At 41.7% G+C, this 12725-nt stretch overlaps 1 protein-coding gene across 6 annotated transcripts in view; it reads left to right on the forward strand.

The window, feature by feature from the left end:
* The window catches only part of dusp8a (dual specificity phosphatase 8a), an 89219-nt gene extending 82852 nt beyond the window's left edge, over window positions 1–6367 (forward strand). For 4 of the 6 annotated variants that reach the window (XM_020931084.2, XM_055155302.1, XM_020931083.2 and 1 more), the window contains 4 exons: window positions 1556–1722; window positions 1835–1994; window positions 2232–2355; window positions 2587–6367. In XM_020931084.2, coding sequence (XP_020786743.1) covers window positions 1556–1722; window positions 1835–1994; window positions 2232–2355; window positions 2587–3754 — 1619 coding nt within the window. In that variant the 3' untranslated portion in view covers window positions 3755–6367. The remainder of the gene's footprint in view (window positions 1–1555; window positions 1723–1834; window positions 1995–2231; window positions 2356–2586) is intronic. The other 2 variants (XM_020931085.2, XM_020931086.2) reach the window with 1 other exon arrangement.
* The last annotated feature ends 6358 nt before the right edge of the window (window positions 6368–12725 follow it).

Raw genomic sequence — 12725 nt, forward strand, 5'->3', positions numbered from 1 at the left:
TATTGTACGTTGGCCAACTGTTGCTACATGAGCGTCGCAGCTGGGTGTGTGTTACAACTGAAGGCAAAGTTCTGGCTGCCCTGTGCTACTTTAGAGCGCTGATGTCATGTCTCACTCTCACTCGCTCTACACTGGTGCGTTCCAGATTGGGTCAGGCAGGGCTCCACCAAGATTAGGGCCCTGTAATCGCCTCCCTCGCTCTCTCTCTTTGGGTTTCCGTGAGGCATTCCGCTAAATTTCACTTCTACTTAGGTTGGAAGTGGGGCTTAGTATAGCCTGCCCCCTCCTCCTCCTCCTGACGATCGCCCCCCCTCCTTTTTGTTATATAACCGCTGTAAATCACCGCTGATAGTTTGCAGGGGGTGTTCTACGTGGATTTCTATAGTGGAATGTTCAGCCGTGAGCGCGGTGACACAATGCACGCGTTAGCAAACAGACAAAACGGTTTTAAGACACAAAAAAAACAACGCAAAATGGATTCAAAGTGCACATTTTTAGGAGCTTGTGATTGATGCTTGTTTAAGTGTTTGATTTTCGATAAAAACGTGAGCGTGACTGACTGGAAAACTGGCCCAAATCCCCACAAATCATCTCATCTATTGTATTTCCAACAAAGTCAGCTCTTTCTGGTCAGATTGCGTTAAAATCAAGCTCAGATAAGTCTAACTTGAGCAACTTCAGACTCTCGGGGAGCTTGAATGATTGCAACGTAAAGCTGCAAAGTGTCAATAATCGTGAATCTGAAACTGCAAAAGAGCTGATTTGAAACAGAGCTAACATTTGCGTTCTTTTGTGCGGGTGTGAATTGTGAATGGGATGTTCAGTGGGCCTCTGTAGCAGCACCTGTGGCCTCTCTCATTCCCCGGGCCTGACGCAATGCTCCGCTACAGGACATGAGCTCATGCAGGAAACAGAACCGAGCGCTCACACACACATATATGCTGAAAGTGGAGCCGCCTGCCTCTTAAAGGGACAGGCGCGCGCATTCCTGGCCGCCCGGCAGTTCACCCCACTCGCACACAGAGGCGTACTCTTCTGCACTAGAGGGGCCCAGACGCAGTATCCCAGATTCACCTTTGAGACTCAATGCAGCGTCTGTCTGCGGTGCAAATGTTGTTTTTTGAGGTTCTACATTACACAAAATGGACTCTTGTGCGCTTTAAGCCATGTTAGAATGTTGTTACCTCCTCGGAAACATACCCTGTATTATTAGGCTGTCTACATCGCTTAAATTGAAGTGGTAGTTTTCAACTTAACAACTACCTTTTACCTTTTGTTTAGTAGAAATGGGCAGTTCTAGAGCTGAAATCATCCAAATGATTCTAGTGAAGGTGTATAGAGTTTAAAAACACAGTGGAGCTCTTCCATGACACTAAACTAGAACAAAATTGTGCATTAAACACGTGTGAATGAAACAAAACAAAAATCCTGGTATGTTTTTGATGAAGAAACAACATAGATTAAGATTGGGGTTCACTTTGTCTGATCTTTTCACTGTGATGTTTGAGTGCTTTATGTAAACTGACCGACTCTCTCTTGTCTTTTGTTGTTTTAGGAGGATTTGCTGCATTCTCCTCTTGTTTCCCGGGTCTGTGTGAGGGGAAGCCTGCCACTGCTCTGCCCATGAGCCTGTCCCAGCCCTGTCTGCCAGTGGCCAATGTGGGGCCCACTCGCATCCTGCCACACCTGTACCTGGGCTCACAGAAGGACGTCCTCAACAAGGTGACTGAACGCATCCTTTGAACCATACATCACTGTCAGATTATCAGATCATCTATTCTGTGCCCGGGAAACAAAACATGACACCACCTCTTTATAAATCTCTCTTCTACAGGATCTTATGGCTCAGAATGGTATCACCTACGTACTGAATGCTAGTAACACCTGCCCCAAGCCAGACTTCATCAGCGAGAGCCATTTTATGCGCATCCCAGTCAATGATAACTACTGTGAGAAACTACTTCCCTGGCTGGAGAAGACCAATGAATTCATCGGTAAGTTTACACCAGACAAATTTTGAAGAATGCAAGGTCATTTAATATGCCACACAAATGTCCACGTGCCACCCGGGGAACAAAGGCAATGGATACACCACATCCGCTGTGTGACCCTGTCTCCGGAAATGTCACGTGCTTAGACTAAAGTGTGATATTCTCCAGAGACTCTGCCCTAAACTTGAATCCCGTCAGGATCTATATGATCTCTGACTTACCTGTCCCTTTTCCCCACAGACAAAGCCAAGGTGTCGAACTGCAGAGTCATTGTGCACTGCCTGGCAGGAATCTCACGTTCAGCGACCATCGCCATTGCATACATCATGAAGACAATGGGCTTGTCATCAGACGATGCCTACAGGTAAACATGCTCCTCCCACTCACCACCAGCTGAGCTAAGATGTCAGGGCTCGTAGAAAGACAAACCTCTCTTAAAGGAAATGCTAGACGACTTTACGATCCTCCCTCCATTCATGAAGAACTAAACATTTGTAGAATCCAAGGCAACAGGCTTTACAATACCATCTAGATAACACAGATTTGACTCACATGAGTTTTCCAACCAATTTACACTGTTTTTTTTTCTTGTCAGGTTTGTGAAGGACAGAAGGCCGTCCATCTCTCCCAACTTTAACTTCCTGGGTCAGCTGCTGGAGTTTGAGAAGGGGCTTCGTCTTCTTCAGGCCCTGACCTCAAACTCCGATGCTGAGAATGCTGAGAGCAGCAGTAAGCAGCACTCGGAGGTTAATGGGGTCGGCACATGTTTGGAAATGAATGGACACAGCAGTTATGACTCATCTGTGGCAGAGCCGCAGATTCCTTCAGAGCCGAAGCTCCCGTCGCCCACGACACTTCAGCAGGGCTTTAATGGCCTGCACCTCTCTGCAGAGAGGATCATGGACACAAACCGCCTCAAACGCTCCTTTTCTCTGGACATTAAATCTGTGTACTCCCCCAGCAGTCCGCACTGTCCCACTTTGGCACCCACACATTGTGAGGACGTCCCTAAGCTGTGCAAACTGGACAGTCCCAGTTCTAACAGCGTCTGCTCCCAGTCTCCCGTCCAGGACAGCCCCAGCTCGTCTGACTCGCCGTTCCCCTCTCCAGGCAGCGGGGGCAGCATTGGGGGGCTGGGTCATGGGAGTCCTGATGGAGTCCATCGATCCAGGCCCCGAAGGAAAGTTCACTCACAGCCACAGCACCCTCCCCAGACCCTCAGCCTGTCCCTGGACAACCACACCGCCTGTGGGGAGGAGAGCCTGAAGGGGTCACTTTTACTGTCCCTGCCCTCTCTGCCCAACGTGGGGTCTGGGGCCATGTGGACCAAACACAGAGACACTGTCCAAGCCACTACTCCAGTCACTCCAGTCACCCCCACCACAGACGCCCCCTGGCACTTTGGGGCAGTTGAGGGGGGAGACATGGACCTGGGAGTGAACGGGACATCAGAGGAGTCAACACTGAGGTTAGGGAGCAGTTCGGCCTATGTGGCGTTCGGGTGCAGTGAAGGAGCCCGGTTACGTGATAAATCCCAAAGGGAGAAGCCCCCTACAGGACAAACGGGGCAGTCACAGAGAGACCACCGGGACATCACGTCTAACGGTGCCAACACCACCGGGTCGGACAAACAGTTCAAACGCCGCAGCTGTCAGATGGAGTTTGAGGATGGCATTTCCGAAACGCGGTCCAGGGAAGAACTGGGCAAAATCGGAAAGCAGTCGAGTTTTTCGGGCAGCATGGAAATCATTGAGGTCTCCTGACAGATAATGGACATGAGCTCGATCGTCCCAGTGGGGCAACAATGGACCTAGAAGGAATGCACAAAGACAAAAAAGAAGGGAAACAGACTTTGATGTGCTCCCTTCATCGTCAGTGTTAAGACTTATGTGACAAAACTGAACTAGCATTTGCACCAGGATTACAGACAGAGCCTACGGGATGGTGCATTGCAGACCTGGGGGAAAAAATGGAGAAACGGGGGTAACAGAAGGTACGGAATCATTAAATGGGTGAAAAAAAGAACTGAAACAGGCCAAGTGTTGTGTTGCATCCCTAATTCACTATATGGAGATTTCCTGTTATGACAGACTGAACCTGCTTGCCTGTGGTCTACTGTAATGTGGGTGTTTAGCTTGTGATCTGAACCCGATCTGTTTTTCCTTTTCAAAGCTTCACCCTGAAAACATTATCGCACGGCTACATCCAACCCCCCCCCGCTGTGAGCTCTGTAACATCCACAATGACAGTCTAAGTGTACCACCACAGCACAAGTCTATCAGCATGGACATCCTCTCTCAACGGTACAGCGTCAAAACAATGAAGGATTTTTTGAGACTGTTGACAGCGGACTACGTTCTCCCTTAAAGCACAGACTTAAACCCCTCGTATCAGTGTTAACCATGAGAAGATTTGAGACGGACCCTCCCATTACCCCCTCTCATTCCACCTATGGTCACCACTGAGCATGCACCAAAAAGGCTGACAACAGACCGACAAATACTATATATATACAATATGAATATATATGGCAATTTTAATGGACTCCTAATAGACTTTTTGTTCAGTTATAGTTTAATTTATTGTATTGGTTCATTCTGGTAATGAGAAATAATATAATGTTTTGTGGATTTTCATTTTCTTTTGTTGAATTATTATTATTATTATTTGCTGTATGGTATTTATGAACACACAGTGATACAAGTACACACATCCAATAAGCAATATGTGCTGTTCCTTCTTCGGGAGAGTGAATTACGGCTTTGAAATGCACTTTTCCGCTTTCTATGACAAAGTCCAATCACTATTAACAAAAGCCAAGTGTGGAAGCTAGAATATAGTCAGTGTTTTGGTGGTAGAATGGCTCCAGTAGTACCATTTTTTTCATGTGAATAAGTATCCCAGCTGGGCTCACGCATTAAATGAAGAGACTGTTCTGATTGTATGCAAAGAAAGTCGGAGTCGCTGTACTGTATACGCGCTCTGAGCTCATTTACTCAATTTTTAAATCACAAGTTGCCATTTTTAAAGCTTGCATAACAACAGGTATATGCAACCAGCGGTGCAGACTGTCGCCACAGAACAGAGCCAGCACCTGTTCGCCATAGATTCAAAGCTTCCACCAAAGCTTCTGACAGGCTCACACTCAAATCTATACAACTGTAAGCACTTCTACATGTACTCGGCCCCACACACGCCCTTCTTTTCATTCTCAGGGGATCTTTCAGTGAGCCAAGCCCAGTGCAGGGTACAGCAGCACAATACATGTCCATAAAGCTCCTTCACTCTCCTCTTCTATTTCGATTCGTATTTGGGCCTGTCACGATAATTACCGCCGCTAAATACTACTACTAGAGGCGTTTTTGGGCATCGATTGGCACGTCGGGGGTGTTCTGTCGTGCGTTTCTATCGGCAGAACGTGCGGCGGTCACCATGGCGACACAACGCGCCAGTTTTGAGATAAGAAAATGGATTTTAAACGACACATTTAGGTGAATCAAATCAGCTTTTTCGCTTCAGATTGTGTCCAAACAAAACTCTGAAACTCAGAGTACAGTCCAAAGTCTTGAGTGTCAGAACTTTAGACGGAGTAGTGCTTCCAGATAGCGTCACACCCCCAGAAAATGCTGACGATTTATTTATCTTGAGTACTTTTTTCTTTGTACAAGTGGGAATTTTTGGGTTTTTTTTCAGCAATATGAGAAGATTTGAGCTGTAGAAGTTTGAATTCGGAACTAAAACTACACAATATTGTACATTTCGGCAGATAATTCTACTTTATGGTTCAGTTTCTATATTATCATCTCTATTTCGCACTTGAAATTATCATGACAGGCCTATCTGTATTCATTTTGATTTCCCAAAGCTTTGATAAAACACTATTGAAAATGAAGCCCAAATGGAAGACTCTCCTGGTGCGAGATTATTTATTTATAACGTGTCATGTGTATTTTCTTGCTTTTAGCCCTGATTAGCTTCTCTGTCTGACCTTTGACCTCCTGCTATTGCAGCTATGATAAAAATCTGATTCCAGTGTTGACTTTTTTGTCTAAATAAATGGCATGAGGCTCAAGCAACCTGTCCTATTTTTTATACATGTTAATGCAGACGCAGACTGTCCCACTTGCTAAAACTGTGGTTATTATTATTATTATTATATTATTATTATTATGACTATTATTATTATTATTATTGTAAATAGCAGCGCATCTAAGAACACTGATGAGTTTGACGAGTTTTTAAAGTAAACCCTGATACCTTTGGCTGCTTGACGCAAAATACCTCAGGTTCTCTTGAAAGGCTTTTCCTTCCCCTGTAAATGTTTTGTGAAAATGAGACAAAATACAGACATGACAAATACAACCACTTCTCTGCTTCTTCTTTGTGTGTGTGTGCGTGTGTGTGTGTGTGTGTGTGTGCGTGCGTTTGTGTGTGGAGTACAAATTACAGACATGACAAATCCAACCACTTCTCTGTTATGGAAGATCATTTGTTCCATCAGATTTTGAGTTTTCAGTGCTAAAAATTTCCTCACTTACCTCACCTTATTCTGAATTTTAGCTGCTGAAATTTTAAGTGTACATTTTCACAGTTTTAAATTCAAACAAAAAAAATTCAGCACATATATTTTCAAGCTCTCAAATTCAACAGAGTGTAAATTAAGAAATAAAAGAGTTGAGGTTTTGATGAGGCCGATTTTGACCAATCAGATCGCTTCACTGCACCATTTCCTGTTCGTTACTTACCCTGCATTTAATTATCTTCCAACTCCCACTTGAACCTCTGATTGTCGTCATGTCCAAATTTGAAGCGTATTATTATGTTTCGCGTGTCGGACTATGTGGATTATGATTATGACTATTCCATCATATGACAGGCTTGTCCAAACTATGGACCGTGGGCCAAATGCGGCCCTCATACAAACTTTTCTTGGCCCTCAGGCTTCCAGGTGAACTGGCCCAAATGACCTTGCATCAATTAAAAATGAACTTTTTACTCCAAGTTTTTTGAAAATCTACCTTAATAAAGCCAATATTTAAAATTTAGTGTGTGGTTTTAAGAATCTTTGCATGAATAAAGACTGATGGCTCATTCTAATGTGTTTAAACATGCACATATTTTAATTATCTATTATTCTATATATTATATTACTGTACTGAGCACCAGTCTATGACCTCGATCAGCCCTCTACTTCGTCTGTGTTGAAATATGTGGCCATTGATGAAAAAAGTTTGGACACCCCTGACTTATGAAAACACTGACACTTTAATTAGTTTTTTCATTTTTGAAATTTGCACCTCATTTTATGTTATGATTTATGTTCTGTTACAATCTTAGGGACAATAATGCCCATTAAATCAAGTATTTGTTCAATATTGGCCTCACCACAACACTGACTATCAAAGTGTCCAAACACAATGAAAACATATTTATATTTATATTTACACATCACTGTGGGCATAACCATCTTGGATTCTGACTTGAAATTCTTTCTCTGCCACCAAGGTCCGTGTCGATCCATCCCAAGAACAGGGAATGTGTCACGTGTGTCGCTAGGCAACTTCCTCGGAAAACCGATTCGGAAGGATAATCGAACACAGGGTTAGTTAGATTGGATCACTTTGGATCGATTGTTTCTGCCTTTGCATCTTGGATCTTTCCTGCAAATTAATTTCACTGTGAATTTTCCACTCTGAATTTTGACTGTTAAAGTTGAGGGCTTGAAAATATTTGTGCTGGATATTGTTTTTTTATATATATTGAATTTTAAACACTTTGAAAACATACACGTAAAATTTCAGCAACTAAAACATGTTTTTTCAGAGTAAAAATTTAAAGTAAGAAGTTCAACAGCATTTAAAATTCAAAATGTGACGAAACAAATTATTTTCCATCTTTGCTTCTTCTTTCTGTGTGTGTATGTGTGTGTGTATGTGTGTGTGTGTGTGTGTACAAAATACAGACATGACAAATACAACTCCCTCTCTGCTTCTTCTTTGTGTGTGTTCCAGTAATGAAAAATTCCAGTGAAAGTGTACAGAGTTTAAAAAAACAGCATTGAGCAATTCATGTATTACCACATGACATCACACGGTGGGACAGAGTGTTTTCTGTCTGAGAGAAGAACCGTGTCTAAATATGTAGGTTTTGTGTGTTAAACGTGTGTGTGTGTGTGTATTAGTGTGTGGGGTCTGAAGGGCATTTGGGGATTTCCACAGAACATGCACACAACATGACGACATCCTGAGTTGTAATATTGATTTAGTGTGAAACAAATACCCTTCCGGCCACATAACAAGCCGTATTGATTTTTCTTTTTTTTTTGCTCAACAGTGAATGGTGTGTTTCCATTCACGGATGAGGCTGTGAATAATTTAACAAATGATCACAAGTCGTCACAAGAACCATCTTTGTACTGTCCAAAATAGAAACTGGGGATTGTATGGGAAAGAGTAAGAATAACTAGACTGTATTATATTTCTGAATCAATTCACCAAAGCACTGACTCTGATAAAGAATGTCATGGTCATGTCCAGGGTCAGTGATAAAAAAGAGCTGCCCTCGCCATAACAGTTAACAATTAAAAATAAATACAGCTTTTGAATGGCAAAGTACTCAAAATGGCGCCTATAAATACTGTAGTAATGCTGCAGTATTGAGTAGTGTACAACAGCTCGCCCTTATGTAACAGATAATACTCCCTATAATACTCCCTACAAGTATACAACAACTCACCCTTATGTAACAGATAATACTCCCTATAATACTCCCTACAAGTATACAACAACCCACCCTTATGTTACATATAATACTCCCTATAATACTCCCTACAAGTAAACAACAACTCACCCTTATGTAACAGATAATACTCCCTATAATACTCCCTACAAGTATACAACAACTCACCCTTATGTTACATATAATACTCCCTACAAGTATACAACAACTCACCCTTATGTAACAGATAATACTCCCTACAACTGTACAACAACTCACCCTTATGTAAGAGATAATACTCCCTACAACTGTATGACAACTCACCCTTATGTAACAGACCCTACAAGTGTACAAGTCACCATATAATACTCCCTACAACTGTACAACTCACTTTAAATGACAGATAATACTCCCTACAACTACAACAATTCACCCTTACGTATGAGATAATACTCCCTCCAACTGTTCAACTCATTTTATGTAACAGATAATACTCCCTACATCTGTGCAACAACTCACCCTTATGTAACAGATGATGCTCCCTATAATACTCCCTACAAGTGTACAACAACTCACCATTATGTAACAGATAATACTCCCTACAACTGTTCAACTCACTTTATATAACAGATAATATTCTCTAATCTACAACAATTCACCCTTATGTAACAGATAATACTCCCTACAACTATACAATAACTCACCCTTTTCTTCTGTAAATCATATTCGACGCATATTTTTTATAACTTTATTTCTTTATTCTACTTTATTTTTACTTCTGTATTTACATTTATTTAATTATGCTCTTGCTATTTTTGATACTTATTTTGAATTTATTATTACCATTTATATATTTTTTCTTTTTATTATTATATTATATTGCGATGTGTGAGCTTCTGTGTCCAAATCACTTCCGTTGTGGATCAGTAAAGTCTAAGTTATTGTAAAATGAGACGTCTATCTCATTGTATAGGAGCTTTACATTCACCTGCCCACACCTCTGCGCTCTCTCTCTCTCTCTGTCTGGATGTGTTTCCTCGGGCCACTGTTTCCACATCCACCTGCACAATGGGCTAATCCTGCAACTAGTTAATCCTGACCAGCATCCTGCCACGGAATCTGGAGCTGGATCAAATACAGACGAAACATTTCCGAGAACAATGCAGCGTACCGATACAAAACAGCCCCGCCAAGTGACGTTTGAGTTTAGTGTGTCATCTCCAGTTTGGCTCATTGTCTGGTACTATCCCTGGACTTCCTCTTCACACTCCCGACATACACCAGTGGAATTCATGACTTCACCGCCCTCTTTCCCCCACAGCCTTTTCCTTATCTGTCCCCATGGCCGAGCTCCGCGTATGAGGCCGTGCGGGGCGTGGTTTGGGTTATGATGTGATGTTTGCACAGCGGTAAAGAAGAAGATGACGTACCGGCCGTAAAGCCTGACAGGCGAGAATATGAGCAAACAGTATTGTCACTACAAAGAAGAGGCGGGGCTGTAAAAATACAGGGTGTCCCAAAAAATATGACATCATTTCACAGGCCTTTTTTATTATTGTTATTTTGGCAATTCTTATTGAAATAACCTCAAATTTTAACAGAATGTGTAGAAACAGATCAAGATACATTTTTGTTCTCTTTGAGCCAAGTCATTATGTAACAGATAATACTCCCTACAACTGTGCGACAACTCACCCTTATGTGACAGATAATACTCCCTACAACTGTGCGACAACTCACCCTTATGTAACAGATAATACTCCCTACAACTGTACAGCTCACTATATGTAACAGATAATGTTCCCTACAACTGTACACCAACTCACCCTTATGTATCAGATAATACTCCCTACAACTGTACAACAACTCACCTTTATGAAACAGATAATACTCCCTACAACTGCACAACAACTCACCCTTATGTGACAGATAATACTCCCAACAACTACAACAACTCACCTTTATGGAACAGATAATACTCCCTACAACTGTGCGACAATTCACCCTTATGTGACAGATAATACTCCCTACAACTGTACACCAACTCACCCTTATGTATCAGATAATACTCCCTACAACTGTACAACAACTCACCTTTATGAAACAGATAATACTCCCTACAACTGCACAACAACTCACCCTTATGTGACAGATAATACTCCCAACAACTACAACAACTCACCTTTATGGAACAGATAATACTCCCTACAACTGTGCGACAATTCACCCTTATGTGACAGATAATACTCCCTACAACTGTACAACAACTCACCCTTATGTAACAGATAATACTCCCTACAACTGTACAACTCACTATATGTAACAGATAATGTTCCCTACAACTGTACACCAACTCACCCTTATGTATCAGATAATACTCCCTACAACTGTACAACAACTCACCTTTATGTGACAGATAATACTCCCTACAACTACAACAACTCACCTTTATGAAACAGATAATACTCCCTACAACTGCACAACAACTCACCCTTATGTGACAGATAATACTCCCTACAACTACAACAACTCACCTTTATGGAACAGATAATACTCCCTACAACTGTGCGACAATTCACCCTTATGTGACAGCTAATACTCCCTACAATTGTACACCAAGTTACTTTATGTGACAGATAATACTCCCTACAATTGTACAACTCACTATAGGGAACAGATAATACTCCCTACAACTGTACAACAATTCACCCTTATGTAAAAGATAATACTCGCTACAACTGTACAACAGTTCACCCTTATGTATCAGATAATACTCCCTACAACTGTACAACAATTCACCCTTATGTAAAAGATAATACTCCCTACAGCTGTACAACAACTAACCCTTATGTAACAAATAATACTCCCTACAACTGTACACCAAGTCACTTTATGTAACAGATAACAGCTCACCTTTGTGTAATAGATAATACTCCCTACAACTGTATGACAACTCACCCTTATGTAAAAGATAATACTCCCTACAACTGTAGTACAGTACAACAGTAATTTTGGCAATTCTTGTTGAAATAACCTACAATTTTCACAGAATGTATACAAACAGATCAAGATTTAGTATTTATTGTTTTATTTTTGTTCTGTTCTCAGGTTGAGTCATGTCGTTCACTCCCAAAGAGAAGTTATTTTACATCTTGGAATCTGCTCGCACACAGTCACCAGGACTGAGCAGCCTTCAATGCAAAATCTGGAAAAACTTTACCAACTGACAAACAAATCTGGACTTGGTCTAAAAAAAAAATTACAGAGGATGGATCTGGTACACCAAACTGTCTTTCGAGGAATCTGGGTTTCCAAACTTGTTCTTCTTACAGACTTCTTGGGGCTTCGCAAGAGTTTTTCACGAACTTGCTCAACGTTCTCTTCGGATGTTGACGATGATCTACCAGATTTTCAAAATAACTTCTCGTTGGGAGTGAACGGCTCAACCTGAAAACAGAGTAAAAATAAAACATCAAAGTCTATACATTCTGTGAAAATTTGAGTTTATTTCAACAAGACTTGCCATAAACTGATGATGTCAAATTTTCTGGGACACCGTGTACAATTAGTAATTACGCATTTTTCTGACCTATGTTATAATGTTGTTTCCTTGTCAAAAACATAACGTACAAATGAAAGGCTGGACTCTTTGGCTATGTTCAGACTGCAGGGCTTAATGTTCAATTCCGATTTTTTTGTGAAAGCCGATGTTTTTGCAAGGTCGTTGACATTTCCAATTAAATGCGACTTGTATGTGACTCCAGTGTGAACATTAAACATTAAAGTGTCCCGCATGTGCACTGGAGACACGACGACGTCATCCGCAGCGAGCGTGCTCTGTGTTTACGAAAGTTATCCAAACATGGACGCGAGCATTGAGCACTTGAAGATTTTAAAGTTTATCTTGTACCGGAGCCAGAACATGAACAACTTATTTGTTTTAAGGAGGAGATTGAGAAGGAGAAGGACGAGGTTTCTGGCCGTGGCGTTTTGTGGGACAGCGGCAGCGACGTCCGT

This window comes from Boleophthalmus pectinirostris, unplaced genomic scaffold, assembly GCF_026225935.1.
Source record: "Boleophthalmus pectinirostris isolate CB_2022bp ecotype Guang Dong unplaced genomic scaffold, ASM2622593v1 HiC_scaffold_2, whole genome shotgun sequence".
NCBI classification, from domain to species: Eukaryota; Metazoa; Chordata; class Actinopteri; order Gobiiformes; family Gobiidae; genus Boleophthalmus; species Boleophthalmus pectinirostris.